At 46.9% G+C, this 26477-nt stretch overlaps 2 protein-coding genes across 6 annotated transcripts; one reads left to right on the forward strand and one right to left on the reverse strand.

Moving 5' to 3' along the window:
• Positions 1–153: 153 nt before the first annotated feature.
• On the reverse strand, positions 154–23004 carry KHDRBS1 (KH RNA binding domain containing, signal transduction associated 1). 3 transcript variants are annotated; one of them, XM_054802524.1, is made up of 11 exons: positions 22680–23004; positions 15822–15949; positions 15114–15230; positions 13913–14059; positions 11786–11922; positions 10688–10904; positions 9665–9732; positions 9276–9334; positions 6740–6934; positions 4077–4138; positions 154–2695 (listed from the first exon to the last, which is right to left on the reverse strand). In XM_054802524.1, the coding sequence occupies exons 1-9, from the start codon at positions 23002–23004 to the stop codon at positions 6837–6839; spliced, it is 1296 nt and encodes a 431-aa protein (XP_054658499.1). In that variant the 3' UTR covers positions 154–2695; positions 4077–4138; positions 6740–6836. The 3 variants fall into 3 exon arrangements, with proteins under 3 accessions (XP_054658499.1, XP_054658498.1, XP_054658497.1); XM_054802523.1 differs by having other exon boundaries at positions 4636–6934; XM_054802522.1 differs by having other exon boundaries at positions 4636–9334.
• Positions 23003–26263, forward strand: LOC129195892 (uncharacterized). Of its 3 annotated transcripts, none has more exons than XM_054802525.1 (3): positions 23003–23581; positions 24359–24436; positions 25587–26263. In XM_054802525.1, exons 1-3 carry the CDS (start codon positions 23003–23005, stop codon positions 25950–25952), a joined length of 1023 nt encoding a protein of 340 aa, XP_054658500.1. In that variant the 3' UTR covers positions 25953–26263. The 3 variants fall into 3 exon arrangements, with proteins under 3 accessions (XP_054658500.1, XP_054658503.1, XP_054658502.1); XM_054802528.1 differs by lacking the exon at positions 25587–26263 and adding an exon at positions 24781–24895; XM_054802527.1 differs by lacking the exons at positions 24359–24436; positions 25587–26263 and adding an exon at positions 24478–24796.
• Positions 26264–26477: the final 214 nt, after the last annotated feature.

The raw sequence follows: 26477 nt of genomic DNA on the forward strand, positions 1-26477 counted from the left end.
CACCCAGCACCCAGCCCAGCACCCCCTCGGGGCACAGGCACCCCCCCAACTCCCGCAGGAAGGCAACGGCAGCAGGAAAAGAAACAAGAGAAAAATCCTCACGCCTTTGAAAACAAACAAACAAAACAAAACAAAAAAAAAAATTGAAAAAAATTAAAAATAATCATTAGGCCTTTATTATAGGGAATGACTAATCATTGTCAACATCTGTGGAACACTTCTCACCAAACGCCAGCCACGCAGGAGCTTGCCAGTTTCCTATACAAGTTATTTTAATGCTGTGATTCACCTTGACCAGTTTTCACGGTCTTTACCAGCCACTTGCAGTATTCTTCACTGATTTCCTTAACTTGTGGGTGCTTGATGCTGCAGTACAGATGGAGCATTACACAATCCTGAGCACCACCCCTGCCTGGGCTGGAGGCAAAGTCGTCTCTAAAATTAATGAACGTTCACAGGGCCAATCTTTCATTTCTTACTGGTTTTGAAACCTACATTGTGCAGAGCCATCAAAAAAACAGGAATATCCAGACACTTGTGGTTTTAACAGAATCTTCCCGGAACAACTACAAAGGCAACAGGTTAAAACCAGGTTTGCGTCTGCAACACCACGGACCAGCCTTCGGTCGTATTTGGTTCTAAAGCCAGCGGTAAAACTAACAGCTTCGTTAGAAAAGACTTATGTTTCAGAACTCCAACGCAGAGCTGCTGCTCTCCGGCTTTTGCGGCAGCCAAGGGAAGCTCCGGTGTTCTCCGACACTCACCGGGAGCTGGCAGGTTCCTGTTTCCCAGCCACAGCAAAGCGAACAGCATCTTAACTGGGTTCCTTTATCAGATGTGCAATCAGTTCGTCGGAGATTCATCCCGCTTTGCAAAAGGAGCGTGGAAACGAACATTTGTATTAAAACATATGGTACCAACGGAAGGCTCAACTGAGCAATAACAGCAAAGGTTTCTGCTCTGCGCTCACAGGAACCGAGCTTCCCGAGTAGAAAAAAAGAGGAATAATATCTACATTCGAGATGGGAGTTCCCACGGGCCCTGACTAGCCTGCAGAAATTCCTCCCCCTCAAAGCTTACAAATGGGGCATGTGTCCAACGTCTCATCCAAGATGTTATAGGTTTATCAATTAAAGAAGAATTTCCCTAAGCCCTGTCTTCCTCCCCAAAAGCACCATATGTACTTGTTCCTCGCAGCCGAGAGAAGAGCTGTGCGAGCAGCATCGCCTGTTCTCCCCTGCCGCTCCCAGCGGACAAGTCACAGCTGGTTTCTTCTCCTCTGGGTCTATCGGGGGCTGCAGGAATCGCCCTCTGCCCAAATGTTCTTTAGGAGAGCAGCGGCACGGGGTGAGGAAGGGAAGATGTGCACATGTAAATTGTTTTTCTTGGCTCCGTTTGTGACAGATGCTCTCATACAAATTTAAAAACTCATTCTGTACAAAAAGAATCATCTGCTTTAACAGCCAAACGGGGAATCCAGCTGTGCTCTTAAACCCAACTTACCAAATATGGAATTTTACAGAGGGCCATATCAAGGTAATGTCTTAGCTTTACCGAAAGCACAGCGTTTTAAGTTAAACATAAAAATACTGTAGGTAAGTTATAAAATAAAGCTTGTAGCCATTTGCTTTATTTAATAATCCAAACAGCAACTTGAAACCAGGGGTAAGGAACGAGCAGGGTACGACAGTCTCCTTCCAGGAAAAGCTGCCGGGGACATCTCCGCAATACCAGCTGGAGCGTTTTTCCTGTGAGCTCAGTTTCACACCCCTGCTGCTGTCCAAGATACTGGCTACGAACCGCTACGCACGCTGAAACCTCACCCAAGAGGTGCAAAGCCCAGGTTTGTACCAGCTCCAAGCAAGGCCAGCCTGAGTATTTACACTGAAGGGCCGGAGAAGAAGCTGAAGAGGCTGGGACCACTCAGAGCAAGGGCCAGAGAAGATGGGACTGCCGAGGCACGGAGCGCTCCGCAGCAGGAGGAGGTTTCTAGAGCCAAGCTTCTCTTGGAAAGAACAATATGGGTGGGAAACACGTCCACAGAGGAGATGTGACTGCTGCTGCACATCGCACTGTACAGCACCAAGCACAATGGGGGCCTTTATCTCGTTTATGGGCTTTATCAAAATCCTACAAATAATGAGATGTGGATTAGTCCTTCGGGGAGATGATGAGATGAAAGATTGCTGGTGCTCGTTAGCTCACAGCCAGCAGAATACTAACTCCAGTGGCTACGTGTCAGTAGGAAAGGGAAGGTTATTTAGGTGACTCAGACTTCAGTACTCAAAGGAATCTCTACCACTCACAAATTTCAGCGAGTCCTGTATCACCCCCGGAACGTCTGGCTAATTAGAGCATCTTTGAGAGACACATCCGATGCTGATGGCTATTTTGGGATCTCAAATTAGACTCTAGGCTAAAATCTGAATGTAGTAATGCTATGAGAGGGAGGAAGATGTCTGATGCAGGGCATGTTTTCAAAATACTTTTGGCATATACAGTTATTTTCAATATATTAAGATTTACATTCCTCCATAACATTAAAATCTTTCACATAAACATGCAACAAATGCAATGCACAAGCAAGCTGTGTTACTCCAAAGGCAGTGTCACAAGATCCACTTCTACTGGTAAAAAACTGCATCATAATAGATGATCTCTATCAAATCTTTTCCACTTGATATAAAAGCTGTGCCTATTAAGAGAGAAATGGGAAAGATTGGTACAACACCATAGAAACTGATGTTCCAATTACATTGTAAACGAAGATGCATTCGGTAAACAGGCCACAAATCCAGACATGTTATGATTTCCCCCTAGCAGAAAACTACCGATCCAATTTTCAAGTTAAAGTCAAAGAATTGAGGGTAATCTCACTCTGTTGCAGCATTTCCACATATTACCACTTTGTTGTTCCTCATACTCCTAAGATAAGAGAAGCTCGTTTGGTAGCTTTACAATTCCATATAAAATAAGACTTATGTCCTTCTATGTCCTACGCCCCGGGCTTTTCGCAGTTGTCTTTTGAAGCCATTAGACTTCTTCAGCGTTCCAAGGGTTTATTTCTTTGTTCTTTTATTTATGGAGCTCAGACTTTCAGTGATCTCGAGCTTTGAGAGAAAGCGATTAGCTGTCCCCAAAGGAAAACGCTTACGGCTGCTGCCTTCGGGCCTGGGGGGGAGACGTGTCCTTGCTGTGTAAGCAGGTCACTCCACTGATGCGTGATAATCTCCCCAACCCAAGGTACCGCTCGGTTTGCAAACGCTTGCATGCTTTTTTTTAATTTTTTTTTTTTTTTAAGGTATTTATTGGAGAACAAGCAAGTCAGTGGGGCCAGAGCAGCCGCCAGAGGGAGCCCCGCCACCGTGGGTGCTGACCGGCACCAGCACCCAAGGGTGCTGGGGGTCCACCACCCTTCCCGAGAGCTCAGGGTGTTCACTGGCTGACACCAGGCAGGGCTGTGAGCTAAACGCGTCCCAGCCCGGCCGGCAGGACCACTGACCGAGCCGTCTCTGGCAGTGACATCAGACAAAAAGCCATAACCCCCCCGACAGGCAGATCCCATTTCAGAGCCCACGGACGGGGTGCGGAAGGGGTAGAACTGCAAGGTCTAGCTGGGCAGCATCTGGTCCAAAACCTGCAGTCTGTCATTTTAACGCATTACAGACTCATGCGGAGCCGGTCCTTGGGCTGCTCTGTTTCTAGAGCGCGGGGTAACGACGGCGTCAGTGCTACCCTGTTGCTGAGAGCGCTCTCACGAAGGCCAGCATCTCAGCCGGGAACCAGCTCCAAGATACAGCTCTCCTTACCACGTCTCCCTCTCCTCCTATCCACTTAAAACCTCCTTCTCCACGGCATCTCGGTGGGAGAGCTCTACGCAGGTACATACTGAAGCCTCCTCCACACCGTGACCTCTGCGAGAGCGTCAGTCATATAACCGGCCTTTCGCAAGAGTAATTTATTTGTGGGTACATAAAGAATGGCTTTAACTTAGCAGCTCAGATGGTGCCGCCCCCCACCTCCCACACAGAACATGTTAGCAGCTTGCAACGGGTTGCAAAAATAAACAAACTTACCCACTTCGTGTTGCCCCTGCTCATCTTCACCCAAGTGATTCATAGCGATGTACTCTTGACTCCTGCAAATTGAAGAGATTTGTGAGTCTCCTTAATGTAAGCACAAATCAAAAGAAAAAAAGATTTCCTGCATGCAATTACACAGGAAGGAAAACATGCAACTTAAGCTGAGCTTTGAACATTTCGCAGTAAATATCAATACGGGGGTCTAAAAAGGGCCATCATTTTACATTTTTAAATAACTGAGCAGAATTTTTGTTTTGGCAGTAGCAGGACTATCTATATCCGTTGTCATTTTACATCTTTTGATATTTAAGCTTGCCGATTCCTTTTTGCCCACATTACATTACAGTGCATTTTCAAAGGGCACATTATTAAAGTTATCGCTAATTTATGCAGAAGCATGTGGGTTTTTTTAAATGTTTATTTTAAACATTTTTTGCAAATTTTTTACATTAAAATTAACATCTGAAGAATTGTTTCAATAAAGTTTATGCAAGTTGCCGTCACAGTTTATGTAAAAGAGAAATGTGCTATTAAAATCAGACATTTAGGTTACCTTTTGGGTTTTGCGATGCATGTTAGCTTTACACATCCTGATTCTCCTGCGATAATTTTCCTTTAAAAGGGGGGTATAGGGTGATCTTTTCATCAAGCAAGACATTATGCCCTGAAAGCTGACTCCAAACCATTGTTGAAAATTCAGTTATTTACACTTTAATAACAATCTACAAATACAACTTTTTGTTTTAAAGTATTCCCCTCAATCATGCACTGCTACAAGCAGTTTGCTTCCTAAAGCGCTATTTTTCACCCCCGAGCAGTTTAATTCTCTCCCCCTAGAATGCCAGATTCATTTTGCGGATGGGAAATACAAACCATTTTTCATGTCTCTCTAAGCAGCAGTTTACTTTAAACTATTATATTACATATATACATACGCACCCTCTCAGAAGGATCTGAGGAGCAACTGCAGCACCCTTCTCAAACAGAGAACCATTTTTAAGTGGCTTTCCAAGTAAAGGCTACCATAAAGTAGGAAGGGCATCATCTTAGGGGTTAGGGGTGTTTACATAAAGCAGAAAGCAAGCTTCCTCCTCCTCCTGGTGGCAGCTACGCCTTGGAATTTCTCAGCATTCATTTTGTCACGTTAGGTTTAAACCAGCCATTTCAGACTCAATCTGGAGTCTGCAGTCTGGAGTACTCGGTGATCCCACCTGAAATCTGACTTGTTAATTCAGCAAAGAACCATAAACACTTTCCAGCAGACAGAAGTCAGATTTCTGCCACAGTCCAAGATCAAACTGCTTTCAACAACTTCCAGGGGGTGAAAAACAATTTGTCTTTCTTTTCTTTTTTTTTCTTTTTTCTTTTTTTTAAATTAAGCTCAATCAATGAGCTTGATAAACTTTTTGTGATAATTACAAAAAACCACCATTTTTAGAATGTCTCCATGTTTTAAAAAGACAATTAGCTTTAGCATTAATTTAAATTTATTTGAAAAAAAATAGCTATTTTATTGCTCAACAAAAAAATGACAATTCATCACATTTACTTTGATTAAAAAAGGACTAAACTTTATTGACAAACTGCGGCAGACATTTTGACAAGTTTTAGCTACCTATTTAGGCAGACTTACACATGTAGCATTTAATCTTCAAGAACAGAGTGGGAGGACAGTGTACAAATCCAATTAGGACTTTATCCTATGTACAAAGTGAAATTTTTCCTCATTTTTTTTTTCAGCTGCAGTGTCCCTTTTTATGCAAAAGCTAGTGTTGAGATACACTTGAACAAGTCGATGGGATTGCTAATATTGACAATTTTGTCAGCTTTAAACTTGCACTGTATTATCTGCCCCAAGCACTATAAAAATGAGAAGACTGTAATTTTACAGAGTTCAGACCTACTCACTTAATACTCTGTTTTCTAATATCAAACACTGGGCAATTAGAGCCACGCTTTCATTTGTTTTTCCCTTAAAAGTTCTTCATATAGAACCAAACTAAGAACCCCTTTACACTGGAAAATCTGCTTCCCAAGCATCTCTCAACACCGCATGTTCGGGGCTAGATTTCAAAACCCACATAAGAAAAGTCAATTTTACAAACCTAATTTTTTTTTCCTTTTTCTTTTAAGTCAATTACCTTTAAAAAAATGCTATTTAATTTGTTTGAGGATCCTTCGTATTAAAATTTAAACTTAAGATTCATCAGCAATCTGCTTTTAAGGAAAGTTTGACGTCTGAGGTTACTTTTAAACGGTGGCAGCTACTACCGTTACATTATGATTTTAATTCTTAAAAACAGCCCTGAATTTTGAAATGTAGCCTACTTTGGGATTCTGCAACTACAACTTTTATGGGTTCCTTAAAACCAAACTTAAAAGGTTAACAAAACCTTAATTTCATAACTGCTAAGCAAAGCATGTCACTTTTGAAACTAACATTTTAACTCAACTTTTTTTTTTATTAAAAAAGGTACAGTTGTGTTTATCTAAACAACAAAGAAAGAAAAGCCATCTACACACTTAAAAAAAAAAATTAAAGTCGGTCCTCTAAATCTATTTAACTCATTTTAAAATACTACGTACAGAAGCCAGAATGCAGGGTGAGGATGGAGTGGGAGAAAAAGGGCCACGAAGAAAAACAGTTAGACAATTACTTGTCTGGTGTGGGTAAAGCAACGGGAATCCCGGGAGATACAAGAATCAGTAACAACTGTTTGCTCATAACTGATATTTTTCCCTCATGTTTGTTTTTTAATAACGTCCGTATGGGTGCTCTCTGTAGGCCCCCTTCACTGGCCTGGCCGGTGGGGCCTTCAGGGAGGGTCTGGTTCCGTTCCAGTCATCTTGCCCTGCAGAAAAGAGAGGGATACGTCAGGGATGGCGGAGTGCCGCGAGCCGAGGGGCACGGAGGGAGCGGCGGTGCCGGCCGGGCTCCTCTCCGGAGTCGGCGTGGAGGCACGGGGCATCTTCACAGCAGTTTCACCCCAAAAACGGTCTGCAAAAATGCCCCGCGGTCCACCAAAACCTCTCGTTTGCAGCACATCTTCCAACATTACGGGGTGAGGGGGGGAAAAGCCACTTGCGCGGGATCACCGGGAAGCCTTGCAGCTCCGACAGCCCGGCCGAGCGCTGACTTGGACAAACCCGGTGCCTTTTAGGAGTAATTAATTAGAGCAGAGACGAAGCCAGTTCACGGGGCAGCTCTGGCAGCCAGCCACAGCCAAGGTCGCAGCAGCCACGGCCCCTCGGCTGGCGGCCAGCAGCATCTATAACCCCGGGGTCTGCTGCAGGTACCGCTTCTCTCCTTCCTAGACGTCAGGCAAGGCAGCTCCCGGATAACTGTGCCAAAATAATCAAGTCCCTACACTGCTCTAGGACGGCAGCACGTCCAACCAAACTCCCAGACACCGGTGTGTTTCTGAGCGTGACTTGCTGTTCCTGCGCCTCCGCGAATACAGGAAAATTTACAGCTGCAGCTCGTGCGGCATCTGCTCATCTCTTCGGAGCAGACGTAGTGCTGTACCAGCAGTAACCGCTGATGGGACAAAGCACTCGACAGGACAGCCCAGACCCTTCTGCTACGTACAACCGCCACCGAAGCAAGTGAAGTTTGCATCCCCATCGTCCCTGAGCTAGCTCAAGCCCCAAATATCCAAGCTCAGCTCTCACTGTGGCTTGTGCTTGCAACGTTCACACTTGCACGCCTGCCATTCTCTCCAGGGTCACCAGTTTATGAAAGCAAGTGTCCGAAGCCCGGAAGACAGCCCAGCCTGTTCCTACCACCACGGAGCACGTTCCCATTTTCTCAAAACTGTCTCCAGCCTGGCTCAACAATTTATTTCTCTAATTCTGTTTTCATGAAAGCAGAGACCAAAGGAAATTACTGTGGATAAACAGATTAGCTGTGGCAACTTCATGCCAAGCATACAACGAGCATTTTGGCCTTCATATCCCAGACAACACCACCGCTCTCCTACCAAGTAGGAGGCACAAAAGCCTCTTTGTGCCGCGTGACTAACACAAGCCATTGAAGGCAGGAAAGATAGCCAACGTTACTGACAGCAGCTGTCTATTCAAATGCATCTCAGACTGGAAAAGCATCCCTGGTTAGGCACCTGAATTTGAACTGCTCGCAACTTAAGCCCAGAGCAGGGAACAACCCGAGGTCGGCGCAGGAGACAGTCGTGGTATCAACAACTCCGCTTCCCTAATACCGGCGTGACACAGCACAGGGGATTCCCAGCTCCTGAGGATCCCAGAAAGCCCCTCCAGCTGGTCATTATGCCACCACCCACATTCATTCAGGCCTTCAGGCGACTCATGCTCTGCTAAAGGGAGTGATTTCAATACAGCGTATTTCCATGCCATTGAGCAGCTCGCTGTATAGCTTTCGTAACTGTTTATAGTTCAGTTTGTAGAGAGGAAAATTGGATATATGAACTAGCTTTAAAAACCAGCAACACGCAGTCACCCAGTCCTTTATTGCCAGCATCAGATATAAGGCCTATTGTTTTCAACAGCTGGTGATTTACAGTTGTGGTTAACTTGGTCTCCCACAGCCCTTGGTCTAGCCCAAGTTACACAATTTTTTACACAATTCAAATTAGCTAAACTTAATAGGCGGCTTGCAAGTCATTTTAGCCAAAATTGTTCCATCTAGTCAAAGGGAGGCCTTAATATGACATTTAAATCCATTTTTCAAGCAAATGTATAGAGCAGAGTCAGTATCAGCTAGTGGGTTTCTGAGGATAAGGAAGCAGATGGAACCATGCACTCATCCAGCTCAACAAAATATAATCTGTGAAAACCAGACTGCAGCAAAAGTAGTGCTGTGGGTGGAAATCCAGAGCTCTTAAAATATTCTAAAGCTACAAGGAAATGGAGATATTTCCATAGTTTAAAAAAATGGAATTTTAAAAGCGTCACCTTTCAGACAATCAAGCTAGATAAGAATCTAAAAACCACAAAATACCTTTGGTTGTTCAGACCTGGATAATCTGTAGGGTACAAATATTCTACCATGAAAACTACTTGAGGTTCTCCTCGGTACGTTTTTGCTCACAGCGTGGAGTGGCACTGGAAGACAGTTGGTCAACCACAAGCAATTCCCAACTATGTGCAACCGCTGCAGGCAATTCCCAACTGTGTGCAGCCCCTTCCCTGTCAAGAGAACAGTATTCCCAGACATACCATAAGCTTCATAGGTTTCCTGTGCCTCCCCGTGTCCATAATCATAGTATTCTGTGTCCCTGGAAGAGTAATTATGTTGGTTACATACAGTGCTGAAATTGTATTCTTAAACTGACACAACTTGCACAAACACTTGAAAAGCAAAGATGCCCAATATCGCTCATGGTTGTGGCGTGGCTCATCACTGCTTTACAGAATTGTCAAGGACACTGGGACACTCCCAAAAGTATTTCCCAGGCACTCCTGGATTCCAGCAGAATAGGGCACTTTCCCTACAGCTCAAACTCAGAAATGAGTGTTTCCATTCCCTTAAAGAAAGAAAGAAAAAAAGAAAAGGAAAAGATCATGCATGATTTTCTCACTAGCAGATACGAGACAAGCAAACTTACCCTTGGCCCTGGCTGTAGTAGCCTTCATACCCCTCATAGCTCTGGTCTGCATATGCATCATCATAGCCCTGAAATGGATGATGACATAAACGGTATTAACGGAAGGACTAAAGGTTCATGCCTGACCAAGAGCAAGGGCTAAACTGAACTCAGGCTACGGCAGCTTTCAGAGGAGCCTGTGAATCCTCGCCTGCCACCGGGAAGGGGCTCAGTGGTAAGATGTAGGTAGGTGTAGGTAGCTGAGATCTGCCTGTGCCCGGTGGCTTGGGAGGAACGAACCACAGGAGTATTTACAATGCATCTGAAAGTCATTTACAGGTCCAAGGCTGCACTTTGTCTGCGGTACAAATCCGTGTGCCAGAAAGCCTGTGACTGTGTTATCTAAAACACAGATTTACGGGTAGATAAACCCCAACCTATTAACTTAGGATTGGTTTCAGTGGAAAAACTAAGTTTTACTGTGAGGAAAAACAGAATTTAGAAATATCAATATTTGTGATGGTTCCCCAAAATGCTGCTGTGCACTAGAACAAGTCGTCTCGTTTTCCCCTTAGAATACCAAGAGCAAAGATGCTAAGATAAGCCTGACAGGAGGTGGGTGCTTAGTTATATGCTTTGAAGCATCATCATGTTCATTCATGTACTTATTTTAAGGCTTTTAGGGGCAGTAAGAAACCTTTGGTGTTCCCTGCTTAAAGAATTCTCTTGCAGAAAGAGAATGTGATGTGAACAACATCAATCTCTGTGATGTAGTTTTTCTACCATGCACTGATAGTTATGGCGAACGTCAGCCTTGGGGGCACGTTTCAGTTTTACAAAAAACCATCCCTTACCCTGCTTTAGGACACTAGTAGAGCCCTCCTGCGAGGACTAAAGCAGAGCAGGTCACCCAGCACCGTACTTGTGACGGGGGGCCACTTCTCCCGTGCAACCTTGCTGTTGTTAGCTCTTATTTCAATAATCCTGAATATTTAATACACGATCAGCTAGTTGGAATAAAACAAACATAAGATAGTTTCTTACATATTCCTCATAGGTTTCTGGTGCAGGAGGAGGAGGAAGCGGTATTCTCTGAATGCCGGTGGCACGTGCTCTGGGTGCAGGAGCACCCCGTACTGCTGGGGGAGGAGGGACTCCGCGGGCTACAGCAGCTCCCCGGGCGATGGCACCCCGCACCGGGGCTCCTCGCACAAGGGCCCCCCGAGGAGGAGGAGGGGGGGGAGGACCAACACCACGCCCCCTGGAAAGGAGATAAAAAGGGTTGGGAACAGCTACTGCTGTAGTGCTCGCATGCTGAATACTGAGGGCAGCGCATACACTTCTTTAAAATGCAATAGCTTGATACATAAATACAGTCACCGTTAACTAAGCCATGAATTCTTTACCAAGAATGAAAGCACAAGAATTGTTAATATTGCTGCATTGCAAGACTTACAAAAACCTCTTCTGGGATGAGAATTCTACTGCATTAGATGTTGTACAGACAAGGAAATAAATCTGATACACAACTTCGGCCAAGTCATTTCTCAGAGTTCATTTTAAACAACTCTCTATCACTAACCTGTAATGCCTGCCAGGCCTCCAGGACTGTAAAGATCAATGATGAGATGAGCAGGGACACTTCTGGGCTAAACACTCAGAAGCAAAGACTTTCCCCCACAAAACAGGCAGTGAAGCAAGAACTATAGTACCAGAGTTTTATCACCAATTCATCCCAATGCCTTGACAGCAATGACAGAATAACGCCATCCTATAACTTTCACAGGAAGGTCAGTTTAAACTGAAAATGCTTATTCTGCCAAAGGCTACAGCAAACATGACACATCTATCTACACATGATTTCGTAGGCCAATTTTTGAGAGGTTACTTTATGAAGCTACTGATTTCAGACATCGAAAATAATACAGAAGACATCCACTGCGCGAGATTACACCTCAAAACATACAGAACATTTGATGCCTGCTTGCTGAAAGCATTGCAACACAAGGCTAGAAAGCCTTGGCCTAAAGCTGAGGTCAAGGCCAACAGCTGATGTGCGAGAACAAGTAGCTTAACCTCATGTGGCACGACAGCTCTGGGCAAGACACGGCATTTCCAGGTCTGTGCTTTTGGGAAAGATACCTTGGAACAGGCGGAGGCGGTGGTGGAGCTGCTCCCCTTCCCCGCACGGGGACTCCTCGGCCACGAGTTGGCTCCGGTACACCGTTCAGATAGGAGAGCTCCAAGAATTGCTCCTGACAGATATCATCCATCATATCCTAAAGAGGGGAAAGAGTCAACTCCAAAGAACAGCTAACTAGCCAGTCTGTGCTCCAGGATATCACAGGCTACCATGCTGGAATAAAAATAACCTGACGGTCCTGGATTAAAATCTGCTGGCTAGTTTTACTGGGATTTGCTCAGCAGGCAGCAGTGCACAGCTGCCAGCTTTCTCCAAACCAGCCAGGAAGGGCACACAACCTGCACGTCCAGGAGCGGCAGTGAGCACTACAGCTGGTCTCTGGGAAGGAGACCTCGCTCGCAGGGGTTCTGGAGGCATCTGATGATGTTTGGCATCCCAGGGACATTAGCAAGATTTATTTGCAAATGTTGAGAGTTCAGAGGTGAAGTCAGACAAGACATCTCTCACCTCAAGCACTTTACAGCACCCGTTTAAAGGCAAGGGGCTGGCAATGAGCCCACATAAGGTAACAACCCACTGCTGTGCTCCCGAGACACTGAGGGAACAGGACAGGATGCAGCCTGACGATGAGCAAACACCCATTTGCAAATGCAGGCTGTCTTTTCAAATCATTAGGACCACAGTATGTTTCTGGCTCTGTGCGTTTTTATCCCCTCAGGGGATGCAGCTTCAGGAATTAGTGTGGATCTCTGGTGACCCTGCCGAAGTCATCGTATCCCACCCCTCCCCTCAACACACAGGCAGCCTGGGCCTCGCACGGAGGATCTTCACGATGTCATGGCAACACCACAAAGCAAGGAGTCTCCTACCAGATGTGTCTTCGCAGCACTGCTGGCTTCCATAGTGACTCCTCTGTCAATTTCACAAGTTTAACACATTGTTTAAAGGCAGCGATAGATAAGACACTTTAAATAGCAAGGCTGCACGCTTTCTTTAGCAAACTGAGGTTTTGTACATCCTAGGGGCTCCTTGAAGATGACCTCTTTCCTTCAAAGACACTTCACATCACAATCTCTCCTCTTCTCTCTGTCAGACTCCCAGAAATCACACGGTACCCATACGCTTTTCCATACTTTCCTACGATCAATCGCTCTTGGGTTCTGAGCGCTTCAGGTTCAGCTGTGGAGCTTGATGCCAGGGTGCATTCAGCTCTCTACCTGCCAGGTCTCTGAACTACAGGCTGAGCTAGCCAGAAGCAAGGAGCACTGCGTGCATCTTTCCAATTTGGGGTTTGGGGTTTTTTTTTTGTTGTTTTTTTTTCCCCCCCTCCCCTAATTTAGCAAGCAACACTATTAGTTTAATAACATGCAAAAGACTCCTCCAAGTTCTGCAGTTCACGGAGGCAAAACTCCAGCCTTGTGGTGTTACATATGGACACAAAACTGATGTGAAGCTGACCATAAAGGTCTCACAAGGTTCACCAGTAAGACATCCCCAAACAGACAGCAAGTGTCATCTCCATAGATGCCTGATTAGCAAAGAGATTCCTTCATATCACGTGCATTTAAAGCAGCAGAAACATTGATTTAACAGATGTGTCTCAGAAACTAGCTACAGGACTGAATACTACCACCGAGCTGCTGGGGCAGTCACCCTTCTCATCCTCACAGCACCCTTTAGAGCAGAGCAACTGCAGTTTCTGACCTGAGCAATGAAGTTTTCTAAGGGAGTTCTATGCTACGGTTCCAAGACAGAGGAACCCATCCAAGAAGTCTCTTGGCTTGGCATGGCTAAAGTTACTCTCCTGCTAAAACTGACACATGGAGCTAGAGAAGCTACCCACCCAGCCCAGTGTCCATAGCTAGTACTGGGAGAGAAATATCTACTCCAAGTGCTCTATACCATTGCCCTGTAAGTGTATGTCTTTCTAATTATGGTTAGGGGAATAATGCATGCCTTCAGGCGAGATTAATGAGGTCATCTTCAGCTGCCATACGCACCCTTAATACTCCAGGCCTCCTCAACTACACTGTTCCTGTAGCATGTGCAAATCTTACCCAACCTTACAGCCAGATTCACAACCCATCTATATCCTTCAGTAAGAAAAAAAACATCCGTATACATACTGGAACAAGGAACTTCTTGACTTCCTCCATGGCATGAGCCATCAGAGCATATGCTTCACAAGGGGGTCCAAAAACTTCAATGAAGACATGCAAATCCATATTTAGATGAGCATACTTAGGATCTCCCCCTTTACGCAGCTCTTCCTCCTGCAACAAAGCAGATTAGAGATTTCTAAAACAAAATAAGATGCAGAGAAACTATTTTTCTTTTACCTGTTTTCTAACCCTTAACCCAAGGAAATGTCTGTAAAAGCATTTTGGCCATGCCCGGACACAGATCATGGTAACGTGCTGTGCACATGGCCATACACTTTGATAAAAAGCCACATGCAATCTACACCTTCCACCTTTTTATAGCTGCTTTTTCAGGTGACTATATTTTTGCTACTTTTTTTTGCCACCTTTTTTTTCCAGAAGATTAAGCATACGCAAGCAGTGTTCTTCCTCTTCTATACCACCCTTCTGCCCAAGGTGCTCTTTACCATCTAGTGAAGTTTAATGCCTCAAACAAGCTTCCTCTTTAACTCTGCTCTTAGATACCGGTGTTATTCAGATGGCTTTAAGAAGCTACAAATAAGCTAGAAGTGTAAAAGCTTTTCATGATGCTAAAGTAAAAAGCTGAATTAAGTTACAGGTCTGATAACTGTTAGCTCTGTTCTGGGAATAAGCAGGAAGAAAAAAAATATTTTCATTTTTTTCTGCTCAAAAAAAAACCTCTTGGCACTTTGTGATTCACTAAAGATTACCAGGAACACACTGCTCCAACATCTTCAGTGAACCATAAGAATTTAAGGATTTCAGAAGGAACAGCTGGAAAAAGGATTTTATTATTTTTTCCCCCGGAGGGGAAACATATTCCTTTATCGAATTACTTTTTACGGAGTAGCTGGAATTAATTCTTATTTTACAAACTTTGAACTTCACCTTTCACAGAAACGATCTCTGCATCCAAAGGTACAGGATATCAACAGGTGACTGGTCTCTAAGTCACGCTCATAAAGAAAACATGCACCACACTTCTGCTCCAATCAAGCTTGCTCCCAACACGCACAGAACAATTTAGGAAGGGTGACTTCCTATTGCCTTTGCTTTTGGATTTTAGTGGATTAATCTTTTATAAAATGCTTTGAGAACCACTACTTCTCACAGCAATATGAAAGACATTAATATATATGTATGTTTTCAAGGGTGACACCCTTACCTTTGCTTTATCTCGCATTGAACCCTTCCCCAGCACGGATATCTTAGCACCGGTCTCTTCTTGAAGTCTTTTGATGGTGTTGCCTTGAGGTCCCAAAATCTTTCCAACAAAGTTGAACTGTAAATGAAGAAAAAAAGAAAAAGAAAAAATTAGCTCCAGAGCTCAGTAGCCTTAACAAAAGCTTTTCTTAATGTTATGCTGGCTGACAAAAAAATTAGAAAATTTAGCCGCTCCATTTTCTCTTCACCTTACCAAAAAATACAGACCAAAAAAAAAGCACAGAAGTTAAGTTCCAGAACATTCTTTTCATGAAAAAAATGCTCCACCAGAAAATCAAGCTAAATTAACTCACGTAAAGCGTTTAATTCTAACATCTACTCTCCAGTAGTTTTACAGGCAGCAAGTCTTAAGATTTAAATGAGTTCTTAACTGTAAAACACAAAGCTCTACATATGAAAGTGTCCATTCTAGTAATAAAAGATCACAGCTATGCATCACCATTTAGCTTTATCCCAAGACATTCTAGAAATGTAATATATCAGAAATAAGATCCTGCAAGCTTGCATAGGAAAAATTCCGTAGCGATAGTGGAACACTGGCATAACTCCTGGTGACACTTTGACAGCTACTATCTCTAAAAGTCAGCCATAAAATCCATAGAAAATAAGCAAATCACAGAGATTCAGTAAGCTATTTTCTGGCCCTCACCTTGGGGTACTGTTTGACAGGTATCAGAACTCGTTCTTTCAGTTTCATATTCTTGTGGGAAAATAAATCCAGGTAGTTCTCTTCCTCATCCTTCTTTGTTGTTTCACCCTTCTGAATTTTTTCAATTTCTAAACAAGATAAAAATAGGGCTGCTTATATTCCTCAAACAAGCATCATTTTAGAGTTGGAATTATGACAGGTCATACCACCCTCATTCTCTGTGAATATATCAACGCTTATAATTGTATTAATGGAATCTGGATAGACAGGCCACCTCTTTAGTGCTAGCCCAGCTTGCCTCTTCCTCCCTCCACATCTAGGGATTCCAGAAGGTCAAAAATGGGATAACGAACAAAAATAAGAAAGAACAGCAAAGAATGTCCTACAAATAACTTAAACAGGTAAGAGTTGGAAACCGCAAGTACAGTTTTGCGTATCACTTCTGCTGTGCCTTCCTCTCTCAGTCCCCAAACTCATGCCTCCACCACGAGTGCAGTACCCACAGGTTGACTCCTAAACCTACAAAGAAACCAGCCCCAACTACACTAACGGAATCCACTTGCTATTTAAATCTGTAATTTAATTAGCGGTGACAATGCATACTGACACTACGAATGTCAGTTAAATTGAAAACGTTCCTAATAAACAGAAGCCCAAATGAGTGACACGCCAGAGTGTGGTCTGGCTTATGAAATTCTTACAAGCTTCATTTCATTATGTGAATGCACTTTTATTACACAAGCAATTCATAACTTGGTTTTTAAGCTGTAAGCCTAAGGCATATAGCTGTAACAGTGAGTGTCAGAAGCCCTTTAACTTGATTCAAGCGATGCAACTACAAATTTTTGTCTCTCAAAAGAAGATTCTGATTTTTAATTGTATATTGTGAATTATAGTGTCTTGGAAAAACACTGAGGTTGCCTGACTGAACTGAAGGCATGCTGCAGCCTGAGGGGGATCTGGAACAAAGTCCAAATAACCTTCTGGAAGTAGGTCGTTAAGGGAGGCCAATTAGGAACTGGTACACAAACACCTTCGCAAATCTGGCTAGAAATTAAACTTTCACTGAGAGATGGCAGGAGACAGCCACCTCACAAAAGACGACCCAAATGAAGACCGAAGATCATCTTCAAAGCAGGCATTTTTAGCCCAGGTTCTTAATGTGCTTTCCCTTGTACAAGAATAACACACGACAATTTTCAAAAGAACGTAGCCCGTAGCTGACTGGCTTTTCCAGAGATGGCCAACAACTAGATGACAAGTTCCCCCAAATTTGGAGCCAATCCATTACTACTGATCCCAAATTACTAATGAAACATTATGCACTCTTTGGTCCAACTGAAAAATAACTGGCCACACCATGCACAGCCATCACAAATTATTATTTACAGATGCTTATCAGGGGAGGAGCATGATCCTTCCTTGAAAGTTAAATTGTGTCATTTCATCAGCAAACCCAAGAACTATAAATATCTCTTCGGAGTTGAAAGTGCTCTAAATACAACTTCTCACATCTCAGGGGAAAGAGAGACACTTTCACAAGATTATACACATAACTGCATTAAAGCTGCAAGACAAAACTAAAACTGAAGACTGCTTAGTCATTACCAGAATTTAAAAAGGGCAGCTGCAGTATCTTGTATTTCCTGTGATTTCTGTCCATGTCAGAAACTACATGCTTTAGGCTAAACATTCATGTTTACAGTTTTGGAAGATGGGTGTATCAGATACTTGGCATATTCTCCACCTAGTAATATTCTTGTATCATCCAAGCAGAAATAGGAATAATGGGTTATTCCCCCAGCACGACTGGCATCGTTCAAGTGGTGCAGACCACAAGGAAGTCAAGCTACTAGATGTGCAACCAAAAAAAGCCACACCACCTTTAAGAAAATGTGATCAATATTTTAACTTTTCAGTTATGGACACAGTAATAGAAACTGGTTTTTAGTTTAGAGATCTAAATATACAACTTGGAGATTGCATTGCATAATTATGAAAAAAAGCCTGAATTTTGTATTTCGACTTGCAACAGCACCTTGGCTCCCTTACAAAAGTGTTACCATGACTCCTTAGTTTAAAAAAACCTACCGGATCTAATCGCTTTGAAAAAGCTTGATTTTTGCTTTAAAAAGAAATTATTTTCTGAAGACACTATGTAAAAGCAAAAAACCCAGGAGTTCAAGCACAGTCAAATTTATAAAGTCAGCAAAAGAGCTGGCTCCCTTGGTTAGTTTTAAGTAATTTTGAAGAAAAAAAAAAAAGCTGTAAGAACAGAACAGAGACTCAAGATTTGTAAACTAAAGATTGCACTGCTGGCCTTATCCCTGGTTAGGCATAGCTTTAGACCCTATAATATAATGCAATTACTTCTCAAATATTTTGGTTCTCCAAAAACAGCAACCTTCTGAAAATGCATTCTGCATATTAATAGAAAGTGCTTTCTATGCACACATCAAGAATAAAAGCAGCCTACAACTTTCTTGATGTAAATTAAAGTACCCAGAGGCATCTTCTACTTTGTCAAAACACAACACAATCAGACTTAAGGCTCTGCAAACCAGCGAACCACAGTTCACATCAACCACGCAGCAAAATCCATTCTGCCTCCTGCAACAGTAGCAACGACACCTGGGAATCCATCTGTGAGGGCAACAAATAATTAACCATTTGCTAAAAAAAAAGCATTGGATCCACCATCACCAAGTCTTCAAACGAAATCCAAAACACATAAGAAGCAAAAAAAAAACCAAAACAAAACCCTGCAACTTTTGCAATTCAGGTCAGGGCGGGTGACCTAGCAGTCCCCTTCACACCTTCAGAACAAACTCCGAGTCTGGAAATAGGTGTGAAGGAGGACTAAAAAAACACGCCACTTGTGATGTGTCCTACTGCTCCGGATTCCAGCATTATCTGTATGCATTCTGGCATATTAGCTACGCAACATGAAGCAGTACTGAATGAACTGATGAGTGGTAGCAGTTTGTCAGACCACTTACTGATACGAAGGAGAAGCGTACGTATACCTTGAGGGATTAAGCATGCCTCATTTCAGTGCTGATTTTTTAAAGCCGTGTCAGAGGTGCAGCAGAAGGTTACCTTCTTGCCACGGGGAATGTCAGCAGTCTGGCGGCATGTGTGGCAGTGGTTTCCAGGACTTCATGTGGGGCAGTGATTGCATTGTCTCAGAAGAAATCCTAAGGGGTAGGTAAAGGGGGTTGGTAACACCGCTGCTTCACAAGGAGAAGGCTAAGCAGCCACAGTGCTACTCCTGACCTAAGCCCAAGCTCTTCCTTAACAAAAAAAAAAAAAAGCATATTAAACATTGTCCTGCAGCACCTTGTGCTCTGTAAGCAGAGACACATTCTGGTTATCCGTAATAACGAGAGTATTATCTTAACAGTATGATAATACTGACCCCATGCCCAAAAAAACCCCCAAAAATAAACCACCAAAAACCCCAAAAGAGTTTGGGGATGGGAGCCTCCGGAAGAAAGCAGAGCTCCCTCTCTCCTACGCTACTGCTCCCCAGCTGGTTTGATTTCACAGGAGAGGAGGCAGGGAGCTGTTTCTGGATGGACTCTGCCAACAGTGGAAGCTGCAGAATTTGGCAAGCCTAACCCCACCATTTCCCTCCCGAAACACCCCCCCACCCTCCAGCCTGTATGCTGGGATTCGTACGCAGACAGCTCTGCTGAGAAGGGAAGGGGCTGCCGCTAGCACGGAGAGAAGGGGCACGGGGAAGAAAAGAAACGCTGCTCAAGCGTGAGGTGCGGAGGAGAAAGGCTGGAGGTGAGCTGTGAGCAATGGCACAGGTAGTAGAGGCACCTGGGAGAGAAGTGGGAGGAGGCAGAGTCACAGCAGTGACAGGCAGGCTAGCATCAGCATCCAGTAATGTTGGCATGGATTAGCAATATATACGCTTAAAAATGCAACGGTGAAGCGGTATTAGCGTATCACACTCTGCGACATCTGGGCAGTTACAGCTCCTTTGGGGGTGAGGCGTACGCTCGGAAACACAGAAACGGAGATGATAATCTCCATTTTGGGACAGCCTTAACTCCACGCTAAGCAAGCTTCAGGACAGCGTACTGCTTCTCGTCACCCCCATGACCTGAGCCTATCTCTAATCCCACCATTTGGTTCCTTGGCAAGTCACTCCGGCAAGGCCACTGCCCATCCGTCTGACTTTGCATAAAGCCCTCCTTCCCCTCCTAGGAACACACACCGACTAAATGAATCCAGCACGAGAACCAGCACGGTCAGCAAGGCATTCTGTCAAGGATTCCTCCAACACCTCGAGCTGCTCCCCGCTTGGCAATGCGTTGCTCTAACTCCAATTGCTCGACGCTCCCTCCCTCCACGGCTCCTGCTCTACTACCCTACACCCACTGCTCTGAATCCACCCATCTCCATCCCTCCTCACCGCTTCGCACCTCTGGGGTGTGAAGGGCTGCGTTTATCAGGAGGACCAACTAGATGTTAATTATATAGAGACTCACTAGTGGAATGACATCACTCACATATCTGTTTGCAGCACAGGAAGCTCAGAGATGACCAGCTCTTTTCATTGGAGTTTCTCCATGAAATAAAAATATCTAAGATTACCACAAGAATTTGAAAAAAAAAAACAAACCCCTACGCCCAGCTAACCATCGGTGCATGCAAGCAGAGAGGACTGTGCCTTTCAAAACATCGGCATCTCCTCCTGCTCTCCCTGCAGCAGATGGAGGGCATAAATCAAAGCGAGGAAAAGGGGTTTTCTTGTTCCTATGGAAGAGGAAGTTTGGACAGACCCCGAATCACAGGAGTGAGGAAACCTGGATCATATTCCAAGGTGCAAGAAATCCCAGTTTTCAGTTTCTTTTCAGGGTGCTGGGCAACAGAACCCCAAAATCTTGCCACTTTACTGCCATTTCATCACACAGCACGTTGTTTGAGAATCAGGACTACATTCACTGTGTTGCCCTTCATCTTGCCCTATATAATGCTGATTTTCTCTAGAAACATTAAGCAGCTTTAGAACCACAAAAGTATTTTAGACTACTTTTACATATGGTTTTTAAAGAAGAAGTCTTAATTTCAATGCAGAACTCCTGCAGGGTTCCCTCCCAGAGGCAGGCAGGACAAGTGACTTCCACTCCTGAAAAAAGGCTGGAATAGGAATGCTGCTGACATTCAATAATCCGTCATTTCTTTGTCTGGAAGTCATTTTGCTTAAGTTGTGCTTTACAACCTTTGGCCCAAACCTAAATTCCATAGTAAGCTTTACAGCAGCTTCTCCAACATGACATCCCCGAAGGGTGCCACAGCAGCAGAGAAATTCTGAGCAATCCAGATCAGTTTGGGGTCACCTGTACAAAGAGATTTAGTCACCTTAAACCACCGTTTTATTTCAGATTCTTTCTCATGAGCTTCCTGTTCAGATCGTCCTAATTTGGACCGCGAGTGAATGCTCCCAAAGGACAGCAATTTCCACAATATCCAAAGCAGGCAGGAAGCATCTGGAGCTCTTCCAATGATCAATTTTAAGTCTCACAACATTGCGGTCTACTATCAGCAATTTTTAAATTAATGAAAAAACCCTCACAAATCCTTGTTACACCCCTCAGTGAACGAAGCTTTGCTAAGTGGGCTGAGAACGCTGTTCTTTGTGCGGGAATTAGCAAACTCCTTAGGTTTCATTTCACTGGAAGGCATTATCACCGAGCTGTCGAGCATCAGCTGGCTAAAGGGGTTTATTAATGAAAAACATTAAATTGACAGCAAATCGGATTATAAAACTAATTTATTTAGATCAAGTGATGCCAAGTTACCCACGACGATATACCTCAGTTACTTGCACAATGGGAGACGGCAATTTCTAAGAATTATTTCCTACATTAAAGGAGGAGCTAATAAAATCTCTAGCACTGCGCCAACTATGGCAATACTATATGTTTTAAAGACCTTAAAAAAAAAATCATTTAAAAGGAGAGTAAGTACCAGACTGCTAAGCACTCTGCTGATCTGCAGATTAAATCTGAGTATATCCTCGCGCCGGGTACCTCCCAGCTCTCCACTACACGCACATAAAGCGGTAAGTGGTAGGAAATATTTTAACTCGTTCCAATTTTTAAGCCGACTACGTACAGCGTCTCGAGGCAGCTGAATCTGCTCGACAGAGGCACCGAACGCGGGTGCAGCAGCTGCACTGTGGAGATACGGAGAAATCAGAGCCGCCAGGCGATTGGCCAAGTGGTGATGGGGAAGGAGAAGGCTAGTCTGGGCACAGAACAAAGACTGCCATTTCCATTCCCTGTGTGGGTTCATCAGAAGCACGAAACGAGCTCTAATACAGATTTATTATTACCAGAGTGGAAAATCAAAGAGATCACAAACCATGCCTCACAGGGACTCAAGCAGACGCTACGTGGAAAACCCCAGTTTTTACCGTTCTCTTTGGTCCCCTCTCTCCCCGGGGATGAAACGGGCCGATGTGACCGTACACCGTGTTTGAAAAAAGAAAAGTTCTGGGGCTGCGTTTTACCCGGCCCAGGCCTTGGATCAAGCCCGGGGCTAAACAGAGATCAATTAAGAGAAATCCCCAATCTTCAAAACCCCGGGGGTCGCATCCCGCCCCGGGCACAGGAGCCAGAACGGCTCGGCCCAACGGCCGCCCCCGCGCCGCTTCCCCCGGGGCAGCCGGGACCTGCCCGCCGCCGGGGTGGGGGTGTGTGTGTGTGGGGGGGGCTCCCTCCCGCCCTGCGCCGCACAAGGCGTTTACGAGGAGCTGCCTCCGACCCTGCCCGCCCCACCGGGCACCGGGGGTGTCCCTGCCCGGCCCGGCCCCGCTCCGCCCCGCCTGCCCCCCGGTACCTGCGGTGAGCAGCTGCATGGCGTGCGTGAAGGACGGGTCGAGGCTGTCCTTCTCGGCCATCAGCTCGGGCAGGTACTTGTTCTCGGGCTCCATCTTGACAGCGGCCCCGGGCAGCAGCGGGGTAGGGGCGGCGGCGGGAGCCTGAGCGGCCGAGGCGGCGGCCGTTGCGCTGGGCGGCAGGAGCGGCGGAGGCTGCGCCCCGGTGGCGGCCCCGCGACCCCCCCCACCACGGGGCGGCCGCCGAGGTGGAGGTGCCCCTTGTCGGGCGCCGCCGGGGCCCGGCCCCCGGCCCAGGCGGGCGGCGGGGTCGTCGCGGCGCTGCATGAAGGGGGCGGGCGGCGGCAGCGGGGCGGGCGGGCGCGGAGCGGAGCGGGCCGAGCGGCGCTGCCACACCGTCCGCCGCGGCGCCAGGGCCGGAAGTGAGGGGCCGGAAGGACCGCCCCCTGTCGTGTCGTGTGTGTGTGTGTGTGTGTGTGTGTGTGTGTGTGTGTGTCCCCCGCTCCCGCGCGACCACCCCGCCCGACTCTGCGCCTGCGTCGGCACGCCGCCACGCGCCGAACCCCCCGCCTCGCGCCTCACGGCCCGCCCCCAGGACGCGCAAGCGCACTCTGCCAACGGCGGGCGCAGAACGAGTCTCGCTCCTCGGGCGCATGCGCAGTGCCGGGCCAGTGGGGCGGGTAAAGAGACACGTGGGAGAGAGGGGCCACCACCCGCTCGGCTTCGGCTGCGCACGCGCAGACCTACCGGCGTGACATTACTCACAGGCTGCCGAGAGAATTGTCCCCCGGCGGGCTCGCGGCGCCTACGTAGGAGAAAACGCACCGTTGCGCATGCGCATAGGCTGCCCGCGCCTGAAGCCGGCGGCTGTTGGCGCATGCGCTCTCAGCCGTTCCGCCCTGAGGTGCGAAGCGCGGGGCGGGACCGGGCTGCGGGACCGGGCTGCGGGACCGGCGGGAGGGCGGGGGCAGCGCGGCCGCTCCGCTTGGCCTCCGCAGGCACGGTCAGCCCGCACAGCCGGTCTCGAGGGCTAAACCCGTGGTCTGCCTGTGCTCAGAGAGCGGCCCTGCGGTGCGGGGCCCTGGCAGTGCCCGTGTGGGAGCTGAGCCTTCCTCCTCCTGCCCTCATAGCTCTGCCCTGCGGTGCGGGGCCCTGGCAGTGCCTGCTGGGGAGGCAAGCTCTTGGTGTACCCGTCACGTTGGTCCCACGCTGCGGTATGGGGCTTTGGAGAGAACAATTAACTCCTGTGTGGCAGGTGATGTTACGTGGTGTTTTAGAGATAAGAAAAAGCATCTTACAGGCTACAGTTAGCAGTTAAGGAGCTGCAGTTAGAGGTGCTGGGTGAAGCTAGTGGGGGAAGGCATGTCTGCAGAGTCTTGAAACCCAGCTAAGCGGCACTGAATGTTTTTTCAGTCAGGATGATCGCATGTGTGAAGGCCGTTTGTGTGCAGGGGTTTCTGTTATTGTGGTTTGTGGAGGCAGCAGTTAGTTAACTAGCATAAAGGATACATGTCAGGCACTGCAGCTCCTTAAGTTAGTATCAAGCATGGCCTTTTGTTAATAATTTGACAGTCATAGCATGAGAATGTGGGAAGATGACAGCTCTGCAGAATTATACATATACTTCAGCCTGTTAAAGAAGCATGGGATTCTTATTTGATCTCTCAATATCTTGTAACAGACTGCTGTCTGCAGCAGCCCCTTCTGCGCAGAGCTGAAGTTGATGTTCATGGAGAGACGCAGCCTCCGACGTCACCGGGTAATGCAGCCTGACCCTTGTCCTGTCCCTTGTGCCTCCAGGGTGCCGTTTCCAGTCAGCCCCCTGAACCTGTGCAAACCCATCACTCGGTGCTCAGTGGCTGTGCGGTTCTGCTGCACAAAACATCTCGCCTGTACAAGGAGCTCCCGCTATTGACAGCTTCAGAGCTGCGTGGGTCCCTGATACGTGTGCCCGCTCTGCTCCTCCTCCGTCAGTTCCCTCCTCATTCACATACTGTCTCTTCTTCCTTCACCCCCGTTGTGTATCTTCAATGTCATTCTTGCATATTTTCCATTGAGATTCTCTTTCCCTGCCTGCCATCCTTGTCTCATCCTTACTCACAGCTGCGTCACTTGTAAATGCCATGGCACCTTCCCAGAGCCAGGATGAGCCGCTCCTGGTAACGGGCTGTCATTGCTGTGGGATTTCCACCTGCTGCCTCAGCCATACTCCCTGAGCACACACAGCTCCTGTCTTCCCACAACCTCTGCTGTGCTCGTGGAGCTGTGGGTGGCAGCTGTCTTTAGCTGCTTGATTTGGACTCACTCCTTGAAGAACTTCAGCAAAAAAAGCAAAAAGAGAGAGATGCATGTGGCTCCTTTAGAGTATGTTTCAATTTTTTAGAGGAATATTGCCTGATGGGGGCCCTGGACTGGAAATTAGGAAATCTGGGACCAGTTTCCAGCACTTCCCAGGCTTCCTGAGTGAACCTGGATGCTTTGCTTAACCAGCCCCTTCACCATCCGTAAATTAAGTCACTTCTACCTTCTTTCTTCTTCTTGTCCGATCCGCTCAGGCTGCGAAGGGGCCGAAACATTCCTTTGTTATTACCTTACGCAGCCTACAGAGCGAGCGGCACGGCCCTGAGCTTGGCCAGAGCCTCTGGCTGCCTCAGAAATAAAATCACTGGGTGTTAAAATGGACGCAGACCCTTTCCAGACAGCGCCAGGCTGAGGGCGGAGGAGCCATGTGCTTTCCTCAAGCTGAAAATAGGAGACGGGTGTGTTTTGGGCCATCCCTGCTTTGTCCTCCTGGCGTTTGTTCCTCCGTGAATGTTTTCTGGGAGCAGCTGATGGCTGGTGCGGATGCCATCGCTTCTGATGGGGCCGTTTATCGTGTTTTTGGAGAAAATACCTTTGTTTTGCTGCAGAAGAGGAAGAAGCCTGGCAGCCCGGAGCACTTGACATTGTGCGTTATGCAAATGGCTGTGCGTCAGAGGCACTGCTGCTGCCTGCTCGGGCGAGGGGCCCTGCGGAGGGCTTCCCACGGGAGCGGGGAACAGAGGAGCTCTTGTTCCAGCTCTTGCCGGTGCTGCTTCCAGCACGGTCGCCCGCTCGCTGGGCTGGACCGGCGGCAGCAGCGATGCCCATGGGGATGGTCCCTCTGTCCCACGGCTCTGTCCTTTACTCCTGTATTTTTCTCTCAGCTGGCAGAACAGGACACGTTAGTCTGTGGCTCCAAAGGAAGGCACTGGTTGTTACAGGGGATTAATAAACGTGAACCTCTGAGGCGCTAACCCTGCTGGTTTTGGGGCTCTTTGGGAGTTTTTCACCCTGTCGCTGAATACTTCCTTCTCCGGGGAGGCTGGAGCAGCCCCGGGGCTGGCCCCATGCTATGTCCCGCAGTCCTCGCAGCACTCCCCGTCAACGGGGCAGCTTTTGGGGGAGAAGACGCCCCGCCATGCTCGGGAGAGCCTGCCCGGTGCAGCAGAGCCCAGCTGCGGGTCCCTGTGCTGGCTGCCCCCGCCGCTTTGCTTCCCCCGCCCCGGGAGCGGCGATTTTGAGCCTCTCGGCCAGGTTGTGACGGGCACAGGCCCAGTCTTCCAGGCGAGGTCAGGCAGGCGGCCCCCCGCGTGGGAAGCAGGCGCTGGAGCCGTGTTACACAAGCGCGTCACGCCCCTGACGTTAAAATCGATGTCAGGAGGTGATGTCACAGGGCACGGCGCTGTCACCTTGGGTCACTTAACGCCACGCCACCGGGACGGGCACCGGTCAAGCGGGCCGGGATCCTGCTCCCACAGAGTCACCGTATCCGGAGCAGC

Source organism: Grus americana, chromosome 23 (assembly GCF_028858705.1).
Source record: "Grus americana isolate bGruAme1 chromosome 23, bGruAme1.mat, whole genome shotgun sequence".
Taxonomy (NCBI): domain Eukaryota; kingdom Metazoa; phylum Chordata; class Aves; order Gruiformes; family Gruidae; genus Grus; species Grus americana.

Coding starts and splice junctions, on each gene's coding strand:
- LOC129195892 (XM_054802525.1), top strand. CDS start 23,003: ATGAAGGGGGCGGGCGGCGGCAGCGGGGCGGGCGGGCGCGGAGCGGAG. Junction 23,582..24,358: donor CTCAGCCGTTCCGCCCTGAG/GTGCGAAGCGCG, acceptor ATCTTGTAACAG/ACTGCTGTCTGCAGCAGCCC. Junction 24,437..25,586: donor GCAGCCTCCGACGTCACCGG/GTAATGCAGCCT, acceptor GTTTTGCTGCAG/AAGAGGAAGAAGCCTGGCAG.
- KHDRBS1 (XM_054802522.1), bottom strand. CDS start 23,004: ATGCAGCGCCGCGACGACCCCGCCGCCCGCCTGGGCCGGGGGCCGGGC. Junction 14,060..15,113: donor CAATGCGAGATAAAGCAAAG/GTAAGGGTGTCA, acceptor GCTTTGTTGCAG/GAGGAAGAGCTGCGTAAAGG. Junction 9,335..9,664: donor TACTACAGCCAGGGCCAAGG/GTAAGTTTGCTT, acceptor TTACTCTTCCAG/GGACACAGAATACTATGATT.